Below are 22,726 nucleotides of genomic sequence, written 5' to 3'. Positions count from 1 at the left end.
GCCGATAGTTGTCGTGCACAAGTTTTATGGATGAAACAACAACTTTTTGATTATGGAATTGAAGTAGGTACCATTCCTATCAAGTGTGACAATACTAGTGCTATTTGTCTCACTAAAAATCCCATCCAACACTCTAGAACTAAGCACATTGAAATAATACATCACTTCATTAGAGACCATGTCACTAAGGAAAATGTAGTTCTAGAATTTGTTGATACTTTGCATCAATTAGCGGATATCTTTACAAAACCTTTAGACAATGAAAGATTTTGGACACTTAGGAGAGAATTAGGTTTAACTGACCTATCTTCACTTAGTGTTTAAAATAATTTTAGCACTTTTAAGAATAAATGAAAAATGCTTATAATGGTAATTTTTGATTGCATTCATTGCTATTAGTTAGGAGGAGTTTATGTTATTTGGTGAAAATTAATTTTATGTTCAAATGTTGTTTAAAGATTAATTTGATTGATTGAACATGATTAATTTTCAATATATGAGTTGCCAATACCACTAGAGCTAATTAATTTAGCATTTTAAGTATTTAAAATGGATTTTTGACATTTTTGTGCTTCATGCATCGATGCACTTAATAGTGCATCGATGCATCCCTTTGAATGTGCATCGATGCACGCCTTGAATGTGCATCGATGCACAGGGTCATGCATCGATGCATCCGTCGGGTTTTGGGTTTAAAAGGCTTATTTTTTCATTTGTTTCAAACCCTAAAACTAAACCCTCTCTAGCCGTACACCTCTCTTATTCCCTAAACTCTCCTCTTGCTCAAAATCAACGAAAATTTGTTGGAATCTCCGAGTTTTTCAACTCCTAATCCTACATTTATCATCAAATCGTGCAAAACAACATCACATTCCTCTCAAATCCAAAATTTTCAAGGTAATATTTCAAAAACCCTATTTTATTGATTTTTGATCTTAGGACTAGTTTTAATTAGTTCTAGGATGAACATTATATCGGGCATTGATAGTTTGATGATTAAAAACTAATTTTTACAACTAATTTCATCAAAAAAATCACAAATTTTCAATGAATTTGTGTATTTTCGAAATAAAAAAAATCGAAAATCTAAATTTAATTTCTAAATTTGATGTTTTTGATTTAATTATGTTGTTTTCATGAAAAACTATACATATTATTTACAAATATTAGTTTCAAATAGTTTTTCAAAACCTTGCCCATTAGGATTCGGTTTAGAGAACCTTGAATTATTGAGGACTCAATTGAGTTTTGGGATTGATTATTGTGCATTTATATGTTTCATATTTCTGGTTACCTTCCTTTTTCCGATTCCTAAACCATATCTAATCCCAAACGCCTTAGAACTTCATCGAGTCGTTTTCGTTCAAACCAACCTCAAAATCCCGTTCCTCCTCCTCCTAATAGTCTTATAGGACTTTGTTTCAACATGCCTGAACGTCGTAGAGATGACATGTACCATAGGTATATGGAGTCTTTCCAATCCTATAGAATCCGGGAAGAGCGTATTCCTTCTCTTCAAGCCATGATTGACATTGATTTTGAATACCTCCCAATTCTTAAAACTTGGAAGTTTGATAAATTGTTTCATCTCAAACCTGTCGTTTTTCATCAGTTAGTCCGCATTTTCTATTCTAATGCGGTGTGCATTCAAAATGATACTCAATGTGGGACTATTGCTATTAGATCCTATGTCTTAAGGCCAATATATTAATATTGACCCCACAACTATAGCCTCATGTTTTGGGTTAGATGATGATGGGTTATATAATGAAAATGAAAATATGGATTATCCCTATATTCCAAACGCTAGTGTTAGTACCCTTCGTTCTCATCACGATCGTTTTCTTCATTTGATAATCTCGTGGTGGTTTCAACCATCTGCTGGTAGGTACCCCACTCTTCGTGCTAGGGATTTATGGTGGATGTATTGTATTAAGAACAAAATCAAAATAAATCTACCCCACATTATTTTTAGCCAACTAGTAGATATCATAAACATTGTTTCTTCAAAACATGTAGAAACACTAGTTTATGGATGTCTTCTTAGTAACCTCTTTATCAAACTTGGTCTAGACGTCTCTCTCGATAATACCATTCCTCTCCAAAATCCAATCAATCTAACCTCGTTAAAGAAGGCCGAGTGGAAACAAGACGAGGAAACCAGTCAATGTGTCTTTATACCCGGTAAGCAAACTCCAGGAGCTAGTTCCTCACGAGCTGCTCCTAGATCATCTCATGCTCCTCCTCCTCCTCCGGCTCCAGCTGTTGACGATGATCCTGGATTTCAACAACTTATGCAAGACATCAACGATCACGTACCAGATGATGAGCCTGCTCCACAAGAGGATCAAGTGCCTCCATATTTTCGTTCATTTTTGGAGACATTTGATCTACGGTATGCTTCCATCGAATCCCACTTGACTGTTACTCACGAAGCAGTAAATCAACACTTAGACACTTTGGAAGCTCGACAGATGGAGTTTCAAAGGGAGATGCTTGCACGTATGGATGTTCTCTCTCTTGAGATGCAAGCCCGATTTCCTCCTCCGCCTCCCGATCCTTTTATGGACGAGTAGACCTTGTTTTTTTATCTTCGTTGAACTTTTCTTGTTAAAACATTTTGAATATTTGAGGATTATTGTTTTCTTTGAATTGTTTGACTTTGTTTGGAGATATGATTTGGATGTTTTATGGATTTTAAACTTAATATATATTGGTTTGGTTTTAATTTTCATTTTGAGCTTAATGTTTATTAATTTTTGCATCATTTATGTATTAGTTCATTATGACCAATTATCCATTACATGTTTATGAATATTGATTATGAAACTAATGGCTAACGTTTCTCTTGATTGTGATCTTAGCAGCTTACGCTATATTACTAATCAATTGGCTAAATTTTTTTTACAACCTTGTTTATATTTTCGAGTCTTTTTGATTTAACAAAAAGGGGGAGAAATGTTAAGTGTTATAATATTTTAAAGGGGAGAAGTGTTATAGTAAGGGGGAGTAGTAATTTCAAAATTAATTTCAAACTTGATTTTTCAAAGAAAATCTTAAAATTACACAAATGTTTTGTTATATCAAAAAGGGGAGATTGTTGAAAACATTTTGATGTTTCGATATAACAAATTAAATTAAATGAATTTTAAGATTTCACAAATGATTTTCTAAGTATATTCGATTTAATTATTCGAATATCAAATTATTACTCCAAGTCTTTCAAGATCAATTTCAAACATTACTAAATGTGTAAAATTGTGTTTTATACTTAAACTATTTTTGAAACAATTTTCACAAAGTATTTTGAACCAAAATCAAGCCTAAAATCAATTTTTCAATGTGATGCACCAATCCATGCATCGATGCACCAATTAATTTTTCAAACATCGAATGCATTTTATGCATCGATGCACATACCATGCATCGATGCACTCAGTGCATTTGAAGCATCGATGCACAAGACTATGCATCGATGCACTCAGGCTTTTTCAAAACATCGAATGCATTTAATGCATCGATGCACTCTTAGTGCACCGATGCACTGAGAGTCCAACGATCAAAATATTTGAATTTTACACTGATACACCGATGCACCTATGGTATGCATCAATGCACTGACACTCCCAACTGCTTTAATTAATTGTTTTCACACTTAAACGGCTCTATTGACTCCACTAATCATCCCCAACATTCAGAATCATTTGAAGGTATATTTAAACAAGCTTAGAAGCCATTGATCAACAACAAGAAACAACAATCAATAAGAATCAAGAGAGAATCAAAGAGAAAGCATCAAACCTCAAGTTTGAGCATTTCAAGCCTATTTTTCATTCAATATTCATTTTGCTTTCAATAACACTACTTGTACTCAATTGTATTCATTTTTTAGTGTTCTTTTCTTTGTTCTAGAATTGTGCAAACAATCTACCTTGTGAGGATTTCCTTGTAAGTTTGCAAATTTGTAATCTTCTCTTTGAGAAAGAGTGTTCTCAAGAATTGGGGTAAATTCTTGAGTGAGTTGTAAGGTTATCTCTTTGGCCTCAAAAGAAAGAACAAATTAGTGAATTTGTTGGAAAATCCTTAGTGTGGATAGCTATGGTAGTGGATGTAGACTTTGATTGAGAAAGTCGAACCACTCTAAATCGTTGTGCAATTTCTTTCAATTTTCTGCAAAAGCTTCCACCAAAATTTTAATTACCAATTCACCCCCCTCTTGGCCGATTTCATCAATCGATTAACTCAACAATCTTACAGTATATAAAACTAAGAAGTTTTACACAAATTTATAGTCATTAAATTTAAATAAATGACTTAGATTTAATTAAATTTATAACTCATAATAAATATTTTTTTAACTCACAATAAAACAAATGTCGCTTTTTACTCTAAACCTAAACCCTAAAACTCCTACAAAAATTAGCTGACCCTATTCCCATATGTAATGGGGTGAGGGGGAGGTAAGGTAGTAGGCTGTCCCCAACGCCAGGTTGAGAGCAGTTTCCGTGGAAGACCTCCGGCAGTCAGAATTATGAATTGCCCACCGTGGAACTCGATCCCACGACAACAAGGTTCAGAACCTAACTATAAACCCTAAAGCTTAAATCTTAAACTTAAACCTAAAAAGGAAAAAATATTATTTTACTATGAGTTAAAAGATATTTATTTATGAATTATAAATTTTAGTTAAATCTAAGTCATCTATTTATTTAAATCTAATGTTAATATATTATAAATTAAATTTAAAACTTTTGAAGGGGATAATATTTCTTTTGATAATCACTTGGTGGATTTAAATGTATATTAAATTTAATTATACGGACATTATTGTGGGAATTATATAATACACATGGTGTGATATCAAGCGTACTTAAACACTAATGTCCTTTAATAGTAAAGAATCTAACTAATAGGAACATTATTATATATAAAAAAAAGTAAACTATTGAATGATCGTGAGAAATTATTAAAAGCAAAGCCTTCCAAATAGAAGATGATAACGGTAAACATAAGAGTTATACAGCAACCAAATAAAAATGCAAATTACTCACAATAATTGTTGCTTTTTGGATTGTAAAATAACATCAAAATTGAATTCTGTTAAACGTAAACCACATGCGTCCTTATCATAAGAACAAGTGATCGTCTTCACCCAATTCCTCTCAGCGTTTCACTGAGTAAGCCTCCCCCACCATCCTGATTCTTCCACGTGTCGTTCCAAATTCAATCACGACCATTCATCATCAAGACTTTTGTCACCGGCCTTGACCAGGACACCCCATAGCCGTTGGATCTCGCCGAATATATCATCACAAGGAAGCTGAAACCTGCAGCAAGGGCAGGTGTTCCTCTTCTTCAGCCATGGCAATATGCACATCCAATGGAACAAATGCTGGCACGGCAACTTACACACCTCTCGTCCTTCTCTCATCTCCTCTTTGCATACCGCGCATTCGACGCCACCGCCCCTCAACTCCACCGCCGGCAAAGCCACCACCGCTTGCGGCGATGCCGCCACCTCCTTCCCTTCTTTCCCACCGCAACCCATTGTTCCCACCAGCCTCTTACACCTCGTCACCATTTCGATATACGGGATCAAAGCGGCGCCGTCGAAGATGCCGGTGATACCGGTGATCTTCAACGTGGTGTTCGTGCATATGCTAGTTAAGACTTGGCGCCATTCAGCGTGGGGTCTCTCGAGTGCTTCCGGGTTATCATGGTATGCTTCGCAAAGAAAGAGGAGGAGGAGGACGGCGTCGAGATCGCGGTGGTTTATGGTGGCGGAACGGTTTAACAGCCGTGGAGGTGGAGGCTGGAAGTGACGGGTGAGGTGGTGGAGGGAAAAGAGGAGGTGGCGGGCGATGAGGAGGGTCTTTTGGGGGAGTGATAGAGTGTGGAGGCGGTGGAGGGTGAGAAAGAAGAGACAAGAGGAGGAGAGAAGGTGGCAAAGACGGCGGCGGTAGTGGAAAGAGAGGGAGAAGATGGAGTAGCTGAGATCTGAAAGCTGAGAAGGGCGGAGAGTGGTGATTGCCGCCATAATTGTCGTCTCTTCTTCCATCATCATATATGGGATCGTGTGCTTTGGAAACTCTCTTTAGAAATGCGTGGGAGTTTTGATTACTGAGGCTTTTTATGTGAAAATTTTGGCCCATCAACACCTTTTTCTAATTAAAAATAAATATTTTCTCTTGAAATCGATAATATTTTAAAGAATATTTAAATATATTAAATATTACTCCTAAGATTGTTCAATTTAATCCAGTTAAACTTTTAGCACGAGAATTGAATTTAAGTTAAAAATTTGATTTACTTATTCAAGCCAGAATTTAATTAAATTTGATTTAAACTTTAAAAATTAACAATCTAAATTTATATTAATTTTAAAACTTTAATTAATCTATTCAATCCACGAATTTGAAAAATAATATATTATTTTATTATTAAATCTATTAAGAATTATATATATATAGTTATGATTTTTATGCAAATAGAAGCGTTAATTTTATTATAAAAAAAAGAAAATATAATATTATAGTGAACATAATTAGGACATATCCACATAATTATTAACATCAGAAATTAACCACTTGAGATATCATATAAAGATAATGTAATATAATATACAAAAAGATGGAACTGCATCGAGAAACGAACCACAATAAGATATCAAACTATTTAAAGATCATTGATAATAAAAAGAGAAAATCGCCTCAGTGACCAAAAATGCCTTATAATATACGATTTTAACCAACTTTTTTTGGATTTGCCAAAATGACCAACAAAATTGCAATGCGAAATAAAAATCGCAACGTGATCTCCAGAATCGCAAATCAGTTCCCAGAATCGCAACGCGATTATGAAGAATCGCAATGCGATAGTACAAATTCGCATTGCGGTTTTCAATAATCGCAACGCAAATATGAAAATCGCAACGCGAACATATAAATCGCAACGCGATTCTGACTATCGCAATGAGTATCCGTAAAATCGCAACGCGTATCCGTAAATCACAACGACAATACGTAAAATCGCAACGTGTATCCGTAAATCGCAACGAGAATACGTAAATCGCAACGCGTATCTGTAAATCGCAACGAGAATACGTAAATCGCAATGTGAATACGTAAATCGCAATGTGAATCTGTAAATTATAATGCGAATCTGTAAATCGCAACGAGATTCTGACTATCGCAATACTGAATTTCAAATTCGCAACTCGATTTCTGAATTCGCAACAGGTTTTAATTTCGCAACACAAATGTTTTGGGTATATAACTACGCAGCAGCAGCAACTCATAACCTAAATCCCTAAATCGCAACTCATTCCATCTCCATCTATCACTCTCTCCGGCGACATCCGTTCCTATATCCAACGACATCCTTCCCCATCCGGCAACAGGTTTTAGTTTCGTAGCTCGTTTGTTTAGTAAATTAATTTACAATAATGAAATCATCTAATGTTGATCATGTTTGGATAGATTTGTGTTTTGGAGGGTCATGGGAGAATGTTCATGGTGTTTTACAATATATGCCTTTACCCATGAATCTTCAACTAAAACTGTCATTAAAAAAGTTAACTTATAAAACTCTAATGTTACGTGTTGCAAATAAATTGAATTTATAGCCCCTAAGTGGATTTAGGCTATCTTATCAGAGAAATGATAAAGTTTATTTGTTAACCGACAATGAAGATGTTGAACAATTCATTGCTTACATTAGTGTTTCAAGTGATGATGTTACATTGTATGTTGTTAAACCTAGAAGTAGTGAAGTTGGGTCAGTAGCGGGTAGTAATCAACTAAGTTTTTCAACCCCAGCTTATGGTGCTCAAAATTTAATGGTTCCACCACAATTTCATCACCAAGCAAATATTGTTTCACCACATTTCCAATACCAAACACAATCTCAAAACCCACAACCTTTCCCTAATCCAAATCCCAATCAACTTTCAGCACCAAATTCCGGTTTTCGTATTGACCAGTTAGACGATGATGAGCCAACAGAAAAAATTGTGAGTACTAGTCAGTATTCGAAATTTGATCTTGGTCAATACCCGGACTTTGATCTTGGTCAATACTCGGATTTTGATGATTTTTCAGAAGAAGAAACAGACCCTGCGTGTAATGATTTTGATATTGGTCAATACCCGAATTTTGATGATGAAACAGCTGTTGCCGAGGAAGATGTTGTTGATGATAATGAGGAGGAAGTTACGACTGTAAATGAACATGTTGAACATCCATTATGTAATTCATATAACACTGAAGAAGAAAAAGAAGAAGAATAAATCCCCAAAGAAAAGTCCCCGAAGAAAATGCCACGGGAGTATAACTGGAATATGCCAGAATTACTTCAGATACCGGAAGAAGAGTTGGTAAAGATAGCAGTTGATTGTTACACAAAAATTATTCGTATCAAGAAAGATGATTGTTTTGATACAAAGGAAGACTTGAAGATAGCTTTGTATATGAAATGTGTGGAAGATGGCTATCAACTAAAAGTTAACAAATCAAGCAAAGATCGTTTCGAAACAAGGTGTATGATTGACAAAAACTATATGTGACGTATGATTGCAAAGAGGATAAAAGATTGCGAAATGTTTCAAGTTAGGACTTTTATTGATAAACATGCATGTTCAAGAACCCAAGTTTTTCCTCACCATAGACAGGCAAACAAAAAGGTGTTGGGTGGTTTTCTGGCTGAGTTAATGTTTTTTAATGGTAGGGTATATCGGGGACATGAAATTATGACTGACATGAATGCTCGGTTCAAGATTAGTATCTCATATTCTCAAGCTTGGAGAGCCAAATGTTATTCCTTGGAATTGTTGAGGGGGTCGCCAGAAGCATCGTTTGCCCAACTGCCGGCTTATTGTCACAATTTAAAGCTGAAAAATCCTGGGTCGGTAACTCATTCCAAAACAGATAGAGATGGACGCTTTGAGTTGTTGTTTATCGCCATTGGTGCTGCGGTTAGTAAATCAATATAATTTTGTTGACTCATTTTTGTTAGTTACATGCATTTCACATTTAAATGATTATATTTCTTGTGTATATGATTTTGTAGATTCGTTCGTTTATTAATTGCATGCGCCCAGTTATTATAGTTGACGGAGCACATTTAAAAGGTCGATACCTTGGAGTAAACTTATTAGCAGTAGCCATGGATGCTATCAATGGGATACTGCCAATAGCTTACGGGGTTGGCAAATCTGAAACCTCTGATTCATGGACATGGTTTTTGGGGCATCTTAGGGATTGCATAGGTCCTATTAGCAATCTGACAATCATATCCGATAGGGAAAACTCAATTGACAACGCTGTTAGAAGGTGTTTCCCAGATGATTTTCATGGACTTTGTGGTGTTCATTTGTATAGAAATCTAAAATCAAGGTCTGCTGGTATAAAAAATCACAAATGGACATACTGGAAGGCTGTAAAAGCTTATCGGGAAGTGGATTTTAATAAGCATATAAACTGTTTAAGACGTATTTTGCCTCAGTGTGCTCAAACACTAGAAGATGTCGGGTTTGAAAGATGGTCAAGAGTACATCAACTTGGAGCAAGATATGGTTTCATGACGTCTAATAGTGCAGAATCAATCAACGCTCTAAGTCGTCATTCCCAGATATTACCCATTATTATGTTAATGGTGTTTTTTCGAGCCTCTATTCAATAGTGGTACTACAAGAAAAGAAACCATGCAGGTATTATTTCTTTAAATTCGTAACTTATCATATATTTTACTAAGTATTATTTATTTAAATTTACAGGAACATTGGAACATCGTGTTACACCATGGACAGAAAAAAAGATAATGAAACGTGTTGTGAAGTCAACGTCATGGAGAGTTAAACCATGTTCAAACACTTTGTTTGAAGTACTGGATAATAACTTAAATGGGCTTGTCGATCTAAATGCAAAGACGTGTAGTTGTATGAAATGACAAACATCTGGTTATCCGTGTGGCCATGTTATAAAAGTTTCTCTTCATCTAAACCAAGATGATTCAAGCGCATACGCTATGGATTGCTACACTACAGAAGTATATCGACAGACTTATGGAGAGATTGTTTACCCTATTCCACATCCTTCTGAGTGGGACATACCAGATGACTTACAAACAGTTTTGCCACCAGCCATGGACAGAAGGCTACCTGGCCGACCAAAAAGTCACGATCGTATACCGTCTAAGGGTGAAGAGAAGAAGAGATCGACATGTAGTCGGTGCAAGGAAAGTGGTCATACAAGGTTGACATGTGGATCACCAGTGCCATCACAATCATCTTTTCCTCTACCAAAATATGGATCCTCATCAAAATCCCAATCACAACCGGCTTCACCTTTTGGGACTGTTAACTTAGATGATTTTTAAATGCAAACATTGTATTATGTGTATATTATGTGTGAACTTTTAACATTTTCAGTTAGGCATGTATTAGTAACTTGAGTTTGAACATTGCTATGATAAGTTCAGTTGTTATCACTTATTAGACATTCATTTGACTATCACAATGCGGAATTGACTATCGCAACGCGAAAATGACCATCGCAACGAGAAAATCGCAATGCGAAATGAAAATCGCAACGACTGAATCGCAATGCGAAAATAAAAATCGCAACGCGGGAATCGCAATGCGAAATGAAAATCGCAACGAGTGAATCGCAATGCGAAAATGAAAATCGCAACGCGAACTTAGTTTCGCGTTGCGATTTTCATTTCGCATTGCGATTTTCATTTCGCATTGCGATTTTCATTTCGCATTGCGATTTTCATTTCGCATTGCGATTTTCATTTCGCATTGCGATTTTCATTTCGCATTGCGATTTTCATTTTCGCGTTGCGATAGTCTGTTTTGCATTCAACATAATGCAAATTGAAATCAACAAATCAACTATTACATTTCAATCAATTAAACAAGCACAAATATTATGTACACATCAATTAAACAAATCAACATTTACAAATCATCTTTTACAAATCAATTAAACAATCAAAAAATAATAATGAAATCAACTTTTGCACCCATACATCCATTTCACGCAGCTCACTTCAGGATTAACTTGCAGAAACCAAACATTGAATCAACAACACTTTCTACACATCTAAAACCTACAAACAGCAAATTATTGAATTCTAGCTACTTAACCAAATATTTTCAAACCAAAAAGAGTAAATATGTTTAACAACACTTGTATTTGACTTACAAATTGTTTATGGACACTTTCATAACGCGGATGCAGGTAGGCAGCGTCTCGCATATATCGCTCTACCAATAATATTAGCTCCTGATGAATAGGTTGTCTGGCCTCTCTGCCTAAAAAGTTGGCATACAAAAGTACTAGAAGGCATACTCGGACAACATCGACGTCATTCATCCGAGTAAAACCATCTTTCTTATTAAATAATTTCTTCAGGTCTTCGACGTGTAAGTTCGGCTTCTCTATTGACTCATCAGGAAAAACCCGGGATAACCATGATGGGCGGGTGATATGACGAGTGTACCGACCTACATCATCGTGTCCGAATCGTAGACCAGTGATTAAGCAGAACTCCTTCCGCCCAAAACAAGTATACGCCGGTGGAAAATGAAACCATATCTCTTCCTCACCAAGTTGTATACTGTCGGGTAGATCGCTAGTCATGGTCTGAAGCCACAAATGGGTCAAATTAGCATCTCCACCCGGATGCTATACTCTCAGCCATGGCCCGAAGCAGGTTTCCTCAAACAATTTTCTTTGTGCAGGTGAAAGCTTCGAAGCAATTGTAGTGGCTAGGCTAACTTTATTCCTTAATGTCAATGAAGCCGAAAAAAATTTCTACAAAAACAATAAACATACCAAGTTAGATATACCAAAAACTACACTGTGAAGATATACCAAAAACAATAAACATAAAGAGTAGTAGTTTATTATTGAAACTAAAATTTGCAACACTGTTTTATCTTTTGGTTGAAATGAAAATCGCAACGAGAGAATGAAAATCGCAACGCGGAAATGACTATCGCAACGAGAGAATCGCAACGCGAAATTAAAATCACAACGCGAAATGAAAATCGCAATGCGATTTTTATTTCGCGTTGCGATTTTCATTTCTCTCGTTGCGATAGTCATTTTCGTGTTGTGATTTTCATTTTCATGTTGCAATTTTAAGTTTAGAAACTATTCTTCTTCTGCAAATTGAAACTTTAATGGATTGCATTACTTCAACCAAAAGACAATTACTAACTTCACAGGGTTAAAAACTAAACAGTTTAGCAGTATTAGCAGCAATCGAATGAATTTAATAAGAAATCTAAGTGAAATGGTTAATCTATTATTGAAATTACCAGTAAACTTATCATCAATTTCAATATGAAAAACCTAAAATAATGCAAAAATTTCAAAATAAAAATAATTAAAAAAACTAACCCTTGGAGGTTGAATTCGAATTCAAACCGCATATCTGAATCCAATCTAAAGGTCCAAAGCATAGAAGATTAATATGATAATATATAAACATAATTTTGATTAGTCGAGAAATCATCAAATTTATCCTTGAGAAAATAAAAAATATATATATCAAATGAACGAAAGCATGTCAAAAGACAAAAACATGTTATAAAACAAACGAAAGTTTATCATAGAGATAAAATTATTAAAAATAAAAAATATAATATAATATAAATAATATAAGCGGTCGACAATTAACCTTAATACTAATGTTAGTATCTGTTAAACAAAAAGGAAAGAAAAGAATAAGAAACAGATAATACAAAAACAGTGTTTTGCGGCAATATACGTAATTGAAATTTTACGCAATTTCAGAGTAGAGTAATAATGAAGGTTGTCCATGTCATGTTTCTATTAACAGTATTCTAAATTGATTTATAATTCATATTAATCAAATTATAATTAATTATAGTTCTTTGTTTCTATTAAAAAATTCTAGTTATTTATTCAAACTTTTCTTAATTATAGAAATTAAATTTAAGACTGGTTGTTTAAAGTTAAGTACAATTTCTACTAAAAAATTAATAGGTAAGGTTAAAAATTAAATTATTTTTAAAAATAAAAAGTATTTTGAGCAGTTTAGTATTATTATTAATCGGTTCATGATCAATTAACATAATAAAAAGATACCCTTTAAATACATCATTAAAAATAAATAAAAATTGTAATATGAACCATCCCTTTAAATATTTAGAATTAAAAAAATATTAATCTAGAGTAAATACAAGATAATATATGTTCGTGAACCAACCATCTATTTTAAATATACTTTTTTAAATAATTAAAGAAATATTCATCAATACAATTTTTTTTTATTAAATTGAATTATTTTGATAAAAAAATTCAAATATATTTAAAAGCTTTATTGTCTCAATTAGATGAAAGTAGAGTTAAAAATCAAATTATCATTACAAATTATATAAAATATATGATGAAATGAGATATGATGCCAAGAAAATAGATAAAAAGAATTAAAAACGTGGCCTAAAATGAAAAATTAATAAATATATATATATATATATATATAAATTCATGAATTTAGCACACATAAAATTATAATAATAAAATATTTAGGCTTAATAATAGTAATAATAATGGATCTACACATGTAGATCTGATTGGATGGGGAGGTTTGGGAAAGCATGTGTGTTTGGTACCAAAAAGGGGGGTGTAGCTAAGAATGTAGGGTTTTTTGTCCTAAAGTTTATTTCTTAATACATCATCGACATCCCCATTTCTTTTCATTATCTCCATCATCTTTGATGAGCAACAAAACAAGAACAAGAGGAAAATTGAAAATCTTCACCCATCCCACATCATCTAACTCCACCCATTGTCTTTTTAGGTATAATAGTGGTAGTGATTAGACTTATAATTTATCGAGAAACAAAAAGGCATTAGAAGTTTTTGTATTTTTAAAAAAATTAAATGATTTTCGTATCATTTTTTCTCTTAATCTATCGTTCAAACTTATCAACTTAGAAAATAAACCCAATATTACTATTTAACCAACATTTTTCTTTGTTGACAATTTCAGTACTGGCGTGCCAGTTCAAGGTGCTGACATAGCGGTCCATAGTGCTGACATAGAGGTCTATGGTGGTGACATATTTGAGTTACCAATTTAGTCAATATGTCATGTCATTTGTCACATAATCTGCCACCCCAGACTTCCATATCAACACCGTGGACTGTCAAATCAATATTGTAATTTTCAACAACGAAAAAAATTGGTTAGAAAGCCACATTAGGTCACATTGAAAGAAAAAATATTATCAAATCTTATCGAAATATATAATCGAACTATCAGATTAATCAATTCAATGGATTGAATACAACTTGCATCCTAACATGGCTTATCTTGTAAACACACAAATTTCACATCTTTTTATCTTCTTGCTTGGGAAAATGAGTCCATTTTCTCAACCTTCAATGCATTGAACTAATTTACTTTGATGTTACCAATTTACTTGTTAAATGACAGTCATGGACTCATAAGATTAAACTCTTAAAATAGTGTTTAGATTCGTTGCAATAGGAGACATGGGTCCCCAGAACCGACCAAAGGATAGAATGGTACAATAAAATAGTACCATTTGTCAACAAATTTGTACATGATAGAATGCTTCAAGTGCAAGTTCTGGTTTTCCACTAGCATAAGAGGAAAAAAGCAAAGCAAAACAACAAAGATATATGCAAGATTGTGATGATTAAAGGGGGCTGTAATTTGTTTAAAGTAATGCCTCAGATCAGTTCCAAAAAGTTAAATTTGCAACAGGAAATAAAATTGAAAAAAGCTTACAACTTATTGTATGGGTAAATTACACAATCACCACTGAACTTATTCTAGAAAGAAAATTGAAAAAAGCTTACAACTTACTGTATGGGTAAATTACACAATCATCACTGAACTTTATTCTCTCTCATATTTCACTCATTGTACTTTAAATTCGTTCAATTTCCTCACTAAACTTGATACATTTGATTTTTTTCACTTCGTTATTTTCTCACTAATGGAGTTATAAATTGGTTGTTATACATATGCAAAACGATGTTGTTTTCATAAAAATTTCATTTTTCTAAAACAACGTCAACACCGTTAAGGAGTGACAAAAAAACCAAATGTATTAAGTTCAGTGAGGAAATTAAACGGATTGAAAATACAGTAAATGAAATAGAAGAGAAAGAAATTCAGTGGTGATTGGTGTAATTTACCCCTTTAGTTGGGAGTCACTTTAGGCAACAAAGTGTAGATTTTTGCTGGGAATTAAAAGAGAAATGGGCAGATGGCATCCAATGTACTCCACATCCTTCTCTTAATACTTGATCGAGCTGAATTACATGATACATTAAGTTCATCTCAAATATCAAAACGTTGTAATTGAATTTAAAAGTATCGAATATCGTATTAATCAGATTCATTTGTTTGCTTAATTATTATGAAATTAGCTTAATATTTTATTCTTCTTCCTCACGATCCACATCCTTGCCTATTGCCATTCAACCATTATTGGTAACCATTCTTGACGTAACTAATGAAAATTTAAATAATAGAATTGATTTTATTTTGGTCATAATTGTAATCTCTATTGTCCGATCATCATGAAATCAAGATATGTTAATTTTTTATAACCAAGACTCTTTTTCTCGACCACTTCACTATATGGATTTGGAAGAATTACTATGGTAAATCAAAGGGAATTCAAAAATGTGGATTTGAGAAAAATAAATTCAGGGGTTATTTGCAAAAATTTACCTAAAATTCAAGTAACATTAGACACTAAATAGTAAGAATCTAGAAATATTTTTAAGGATGAGTACATATATAACAATAACATTAAATTTTTAAATGAGGTGAACACAAATATAATTTGAGAAAAATAAATAATTAATCAAAGAAAATTCGAATTTCAGAGTGAACACGTTCTCATCCTAGATTACGTATAAACCTATCATTAACACTAAAGGGTAGACTAAAAAAACGAGTTTCAAAAATTAGTGAAAAATCAGAAAATTTAAACGTTGGATAATCAAATTAGAAATAAAATGAAAGTTAATTGAGTCAATGTGTAATTTACCCTTTATATATTCAAAATTTATTACTGTAGATGTAAGATTGATTACTTCTTCATATGATCGCGAAAATAAGCACCTATATGTAATTTCCTCCGTTTACGTAAAAAAGGCAGGAAGAACGTATGGAAGTCTTGAGGGTAAAATTGATCCAATAGGTGATACGGGTAAAATAATTAGTATTTTTAAAATTATTTTTGGATTTACGACATTTGTTAAAATGATTTAGAACTCATTATATCGATGTTATGAATTTAAATAAAAATATTATTTAGATATATTTATTATAAAAGCATAATAAGTTTATCTTATACTATAATATTTACCTAAATTAAAATCCGAATTAATCTAATTAATTAATATTTTTATCCGTTTAACTTATTGGTCCAATTTTACCGAGTCTGATAGCATTGGGACTATAACAACGCGCTTGCGTTCCTCCTTTTCTCATTTTACCTTCTAAATCCGTTAGCCCGGACGGTTTTTCCACTACCAATTTAATTTTATATTCACGTTGTAAAATATGTATCTAGTTACTTATTTATTTATGTTGTTTCGTTTTGATAATTTAACTTTTTTTTAAACATACATAACATTACGTATTGATCATCATCTGTTAAAAGATTAAAAATGATGTTAATATGTTACCATAAGGTAATTTCACGTCATCATTGAAAAAATAAAAAATTACAGCATCAACAGTTCTGTTTTTTTTTAACAGTGAGTGATCAAAATGCAACCAAAATTTAACATTAGTTGTGACTTTGAAAAAAAAAGTTGGGTAACCTAAACGAAATCACGAGAATGAGTGTGTGACTAAACACGTAGTTTACCTTATTTTTATGTCATGATCGTATGAATATTTTCTTGTACCTTTTTTAAATCCCCTCCATAAGGTTATCTCTGCATATCAAGTCCTTCAGAGAACTGTCTCCTTTGAGAATAAGGATCTTCAAAAAAATTCGTCTGTAATGAAGACCTTGAGAATATTTTCGGAGGAAGGACCTCAAACATCGATACACCTTAGGAAGTTACGACTTCTAACATGCCCACATGGCCTACCAAAGTTAAATCTACTGTTAGTTGATCATATCTATTGAGCCTAATAACATACTAATAGCATAATGACCCTACATTTGGTTCACTAAATGTAATATTACATTTGAGAATAAGATTATTGGAATACAACATTACTATAAAAATGTTGTATTACCTTTGAGAACAAGTTACGACTTCTAACATGCCCACATGACCTACCAAAGTTAAATTTACCGTTAGTTGATCATATCTATTGAGCTAATAACATACTAATAGCATAATGACCCTACATTTGGTTCACGAAATGTAATATTACCTTTGAGAATAAGATTACTGGAATACAACATCACTATGAGAATGTTGTATTACCTTGTTTGGTTTGATTAGTAGGAATGTAAGATTACAATGTTTGGTTAGAGGGATATAAAATTACTTGGATGCATGTTTTACTAAATTATCTTTGTGATATATGTTTTTTTAACAAGTTAAATTTTAATATTAAATATATAAAAATATTTTAATTGTTACACTATCCAAGTTTAAAGAAAAAATACATTTAAAATATAATTAATATAATTAGTATATCAAATTTATATTTTTTAAATAATTTTCATAAGTATCATATTTATTTATATAAAATATAATATAATATAAAAATAATAATATTATGATCTCAAATGGACAAATATATTATTTTTCAATGTATAAGATCTACCTTTTAATAATTCAAAATTAAATATTATTTTTAATAATTAATTTTTTTTTGAAAATAATAACATTTTCATCTCATAAAGTTATAAAATGATTAATATAAAAATATTAAAAATATGAAATTCAAAAATATAAAATTATAAAATGATTAATATCATAAAAATTAAATATTAATGTTTTAATAAATCAAACATGAAGAATAAAAATTTGTATATTATTATTATTATTATCAAGTTTATAATTTTGAGTAAAACATGAAGAATAAAAACTTAGAAGGATTCATATGAAAAGAATTCATTATTTTAGAGGTATTTATATCCAAAGTGGTGCGAATTGTTTATTACCTAAGAATTTAAAAGTAATGACATTCTCACCATTTTAACAAAAAAATAATACTATTGATAATTAGTTATTACCTAATAATGATATTTTTCATGAACCAAATAAACTTAGAGTTATCCATCACCAGCTAAATCTGGCAGCTCTCACATTGCTTAACAATATGTCGTAGCCTAGACCTAAACAATGCAATTGCAACCTTAATTTTCCTCCGAACCAAAAACTCCTTCTTGTTGTAATACGTCTCATTCGTAGACTCTTCTACCGTCTATTTCCATGATGCCTCGTTTTCTCTTGAACGCTCCCAAAGCATTTCACCATCTTCTCAACCACAGTTTCTCTAACGTAAAACCTATAGCTCATCAGGCTCAGATACAAATGTCTACACGACACAGTACTGTTGACGACTCTATCACATCTGCCGTGCATGGTGGCGCATGAGCTCATTGACCACACGACAAGAACTCAGCATCCTACACGGGGCACTTGTAGTCTTGTAGAGATTCACATATGTTGCCCTAAATGGCACCCGAGGGTCTCTAGCATCAGTCAAACAAGTAGTAATGTTGCAAAACGGAGCTCATTTTCTTGATAGGTTTATTGCCAGCTTCAACGAAGCTTTGATTGCAAAGAAAGATTATACATTTATATAATGGTGTGTGTGTATGTGCGTGTTTAGACAAAGAGTGGACAGACTCATGCTGTTTTTATTCGTATTTGATTCCAAATATAATTTGCTTAGCAATATGCTGTAGTTTGCAATAATGATGAGTTTTATAATCTAGAGTTGAAGCATTAGCATCGAAGGGGATGTAGCTCAAATGGTAGAGCGCTCGCTTTGCATGCGAGAGGTACGGGGTTCGATCCCCCGCATCTCCAAAATATTTCTTTATGCACGAATTTTAGGGAATATAATAAGCACTGTTTTGAAAATCGGATAATAAGACACTTTTCTAGTAAAGTCGATGCAATTCGGGATAAAACTATTAAGGAAAAAGCAAGCACATCTTTAGCACCAAAATGTAGATGCACCCATTAGCACGTTCATCACAACACTTTGCAGTCGATTTGCTTTGCATTTTAAAATCCATTAATTGAAGATGATGTAGGCAGTCTTCAATCAGAAGAGAACACTTTAGTCTCCAACTGGTATGCTTTAGTGAAGAAAGCAGGCCAACAGAGGTAAGTTGACATGATGCTGCTAACTGTTGAGGCACCTATTAGCATGTTCATCACGACAATCTGCAGTTGAATTGCTTCTAATGGCGAAGCGCCTCCCATTATGAGTCCGGTCATCGCCCCCGGAAGTGAGATAAGACCCACTGTTTTGGCATTGTCCAACACCGGAGACAGTGCAATAACCAGAGCCCTTTTCACTTGTTCTAGCGTCGCTTGACGCGGAGTCGCCCCAAGTGCCAATGCTGTCTCCACCTGCAAAGCGTGATGGAAAACCGATACAAACTCGTTAACAGAGTAAGAATTTCGGAAAAACGAAAGAAATGTTGTACCATTGACAGCTATTGGGTACCATGAAAGTCGGAACTTACAAGGTTCAGTTGTATCTTGATATCATCTCGAAGTATTTTCATGGTGACTGCTGTTACTGTCATAGCGTTTCCGACCATCATTCCGGCTACGGGGATAATGTATCTCGGAGTGAAAGGGAAAACATTTAGTACAACAAGAACAAACATTGTCAACGCTGTTCCTGCCAGGATGGATACTCCAGCAACATACTTCCCGCGAGGCACATGTTTAGCACGTTGTCCGGCTGTGTATCCGGCTACCGAAACCTGCAATCCATGTTTCCGAGCACCCAAGATCGAATGTCAAATTTTGAGGAAACTATAAAAATTCCCAACAATCAAGAACATTGATAAGCAAGATCCATCTAAAGATAAATTGGGATAGATTTTTATCTCTGCTGTTTTTTTTATAGAATAGGCTGCATAATTATTCTGTGTTTTGATCATATCAGATAAACTCAACTGTATGCAGAAATCTCTGAACCAGATTTGAAACATCAAATAAGCATTCTGATGTGATTCAAACACTCCATAAGCATACAATTCAATATTCAAATCCCAAAAGAAACCAAGAATTCTGCAAATTTTAGAACTCAAACTCAAATGATCAATGAAGTAAAGAAAGGCAGGCAGTAAATTCAACATTCAAATCTGAGACTTCATATTACCTAAAAGTAATCCAAAAGCAAGTTTCACACAACAATCAAAATTGAATTGATTTGTTTCAAGTAGAGAGAGAGAGAGAGAGAGAGAGAGAGAGAAGCTAATGTAAACGTTAAGATACAAACCATGAAAAGATAAGCAAGAATGATCCACCCACTGTTGGCCTGGTTAAAAATGAACTGAAGAACAAACCCAATAATGGAAAGCTGAAGAAAAGCTCTGAAAATGCAATAAACCATCTCTTTTTCCAAACCCAGATTTTGCATGAAGGATAAGATCACAGCTATGAGAACAACAGCAAGGGCAGCCACTGGCTTCACCATGCCTCTTAAAAACTCAAACAACCAATCCCAATCCATTGAAAGATGAAACTGAGAGTGAAAATCCTCCATGTTCGTGTTCATGATGAGAGCTTGCTTCACGGTTTTTGAGGTTGAAAAAGAAGAATCTACCTTCCCCTAATGAGAAAGTGTTGTATTTTGAAACATCTTGTGGAGATACTATTTCAGAGATTAGTAATTCTAAATAAGGACATATCTAATACGACAAGGTGATCGTAGTCGCCACAGTTAGCGAATGTCGACAGGTGGAATTTGAGTTCAAAACGACATCGTTAAATAGAAAGCTGTGACAGTTGTTACCCTGGAGCTGGGTGTATAGAATTATAGCATTAGGGTTTTTTTGGGGTAAACTATAGCTATGATCACTTAACTATTGTTCATTTTTATTTGATCATTAATCTTTTAATTTTATCAATCAAATTATTTAATTATCTTTAATCAAGTTACATGTTATTAACATTTAAAATAGGAGTTGATATGATAGTTAAAAATTGATGTAATTATACATCTAATCTTCATTACTTACACATTCTATCATTTTGGTCATGATTTCAAATTAATTATATAAATTTAATTCATCTATAAGATGATGACACATGTTATGTCATGTCTAACCATTTGATTGGATGAAAATTTTATTAAGTTAAATAAAATAAAATTATAAAAAATCTAATAACGTAGTGAGATATGTCATGGCACAAGTGTATTAATGACACATATCGTCATCTGATTGAAAGAACAAAATTTATTGAACTAATTCAAAATTAGTATCATTGATAGATTGTATAGATAATAAAAATAAAATATATAATTATATTAATTTTTAATTATCACGTCAGTATCTCCGTTAAACGACAAACGATAACATTTAAATAATTAAATAGTCTAATTGATAAAATTAAAAGATTAGTGATCGAAATAGAAAATAATAATAATTAAGTGACCATATATAAATTTACGTTTTTATCGCTTTTCTCAAATTAGTTAAAATCCCTCTTCCCCTGTTTCCTTTCATTAAACCCTAATTGAAATGGAAAAGAAATCCGAGGAGGGAGAATCAGAGCCTGAGGTATACGAAATCCGTGGAGAGCCGGCTGTTGTCATCAATGGCGTCCCTAAGAAAGACCCAAATTGCAGCAGCCTCGTTCCCTCTAATTCCATCAAGGAAGACGACGAGCCTCGGAAAGAGAAAGGGTGTGGCGAATGGTTGGAAGGGAGGGAGGTTCAGAAACTGTTTGGGGGAAAATATTATCACGGGAAAGTGATCCAATTCGACAAGGAAACTGGGTGGTATAGGGTGGAGTATGAAGATGAGGATTCCGAGGATCTTGATTGGGTGGAACTGGAAGAGGTGCTTTTGCCTGTAGACATTGGAGTTCCTTTGAAAGCAGTGGCATTGAAGGTGACGAACAACAATCAGATGGATGGGCAGCAGCTGGTGCTTCCAGAGTCTGAAATTCAAAAGGTCAAGCTCGTGGGAAAGAAGGGGAAGAAGACTAGAGCACGTTGATGAACAAGAAATTGGTAGGTGATTCTGAAACTGAGAATTCTTTACTCGTAAAAGAAAAGAATAGAAGCTTATTTCCCGGTTGTGTAAAATGTTTTTAGGCATTGATTTCCTAACTTTTTTCCCCGTGGGAAATGTAGTTTGAGAATCTAAAGTGTAGCAGAAATAGAATTTTAGCTTTGATTTCCCACATTTTTACAGTTTCATGGAATGCTGTCAGCCATGAATTAGATAGATATCCAGATGATTTCTTAACAATCAGAAGGAATGCACATTTGTTAATCCGATATGATTGTTGGATCCTGGTTTTGTCGATCTAAACAATATACAATTCAGGACAACGAATCATACTCGGAAAAGATTATTTAATTCACAGAATCATACTCAAAAAAGGTTTTTTAATTCACGAAATGTAAGATTATTTCGATTCAATAATGTGATATCGCATACGTTGCCAAAGTTTGATCGTATTACGTTCATAATGTGATATTCTATTTTTTTATGAATTTGATACTTTTCACAAGAGATGACAATTGT

General features: G+C 33.3%; 2 protein-coding genes and 1 non-coding gene across 3 annotated transcripts; 1 reads left to right on the top strand and 2 right to left on the bottom strand.

Annotated features, from left to right (window-relative positions):
- Positions 1 to 5,082: 5,082 nt before the first annotated feature.
- Positions 5,083 to 6,144, bottom strand: LOC120142409 (E3 ubiquitin-protein ligase SGR9, amyloplastic-like). The gene has a single exon (XM_039157116.1). It carries the CDS (start codon positions 6,062 to 6,064, stop codon positions 5,228 to 5,230), a length of 837 nt encoding a protein of 278 aa, XP_039013047.1. The 5' UTR covers positions 6,065 to 6,144; the 3' UTR covers positions 5,083 to 5,227.
- A 12,814-nt stretch (positions 6,145 to 18,958) lies between these two features.
- TRNAA-UGC lies at positions 18,959 to 19,031 on the top strand. The gene has a single exon. It is a non-coding gene; the product is annotated as a tRNA-Ala (tRNA).
- A 211-nt stretch (positions 19,032 to 19,242) lies between these two features.
- On the bottom strand, positions 19,243 to 20,792 carry LOC120142325 (protein ALUMINUM SENSITIVE 3-like). The gene is made up of 3 exons (XM_039157047.1): positions 20,467 to 20,792; positions 19,700 to 19,945; positions 19,243 to 19,583 (listed from the first exon to the last, which is right to left on the bottom strand). Exons 1-3 carry the CDS (start codon positions 20,743 to 20,745, stop codon positions 19,269 to 19,271), a joined length of 840 nt encoding a protein of 279 aa, XP_039012978.1. The 5' UTR covers positions 20,746 to 20,792; the 3' UTR covers positions 19,243 to 19,268.
- Positions 20,793 to 22,726: the final 1,934 nt, after the last annotated feature.

This window comes from Hibiscus syriacus, unplaced genomic scaffold (assembly GCF_006381635.1).
Source record: "Hibiscus syriacus cultivar Baekdansim isolate YM2019G1 unplaced genomic scaffold, ASM638163v2 tig00110828_pilon, whole genome shotgun sequence".
Lineage (NCBI taxonomy): Eukaryota > Viridiplantae > Streptophyta > Magnoliopsida > Malvales > Malvaceae > Hibiscus > Hibiscus syriacus.
Note: the sequence above shows the minus strand (reverse complement) of the source record. Positions and strands in the feature narration are given on the sequence as shown.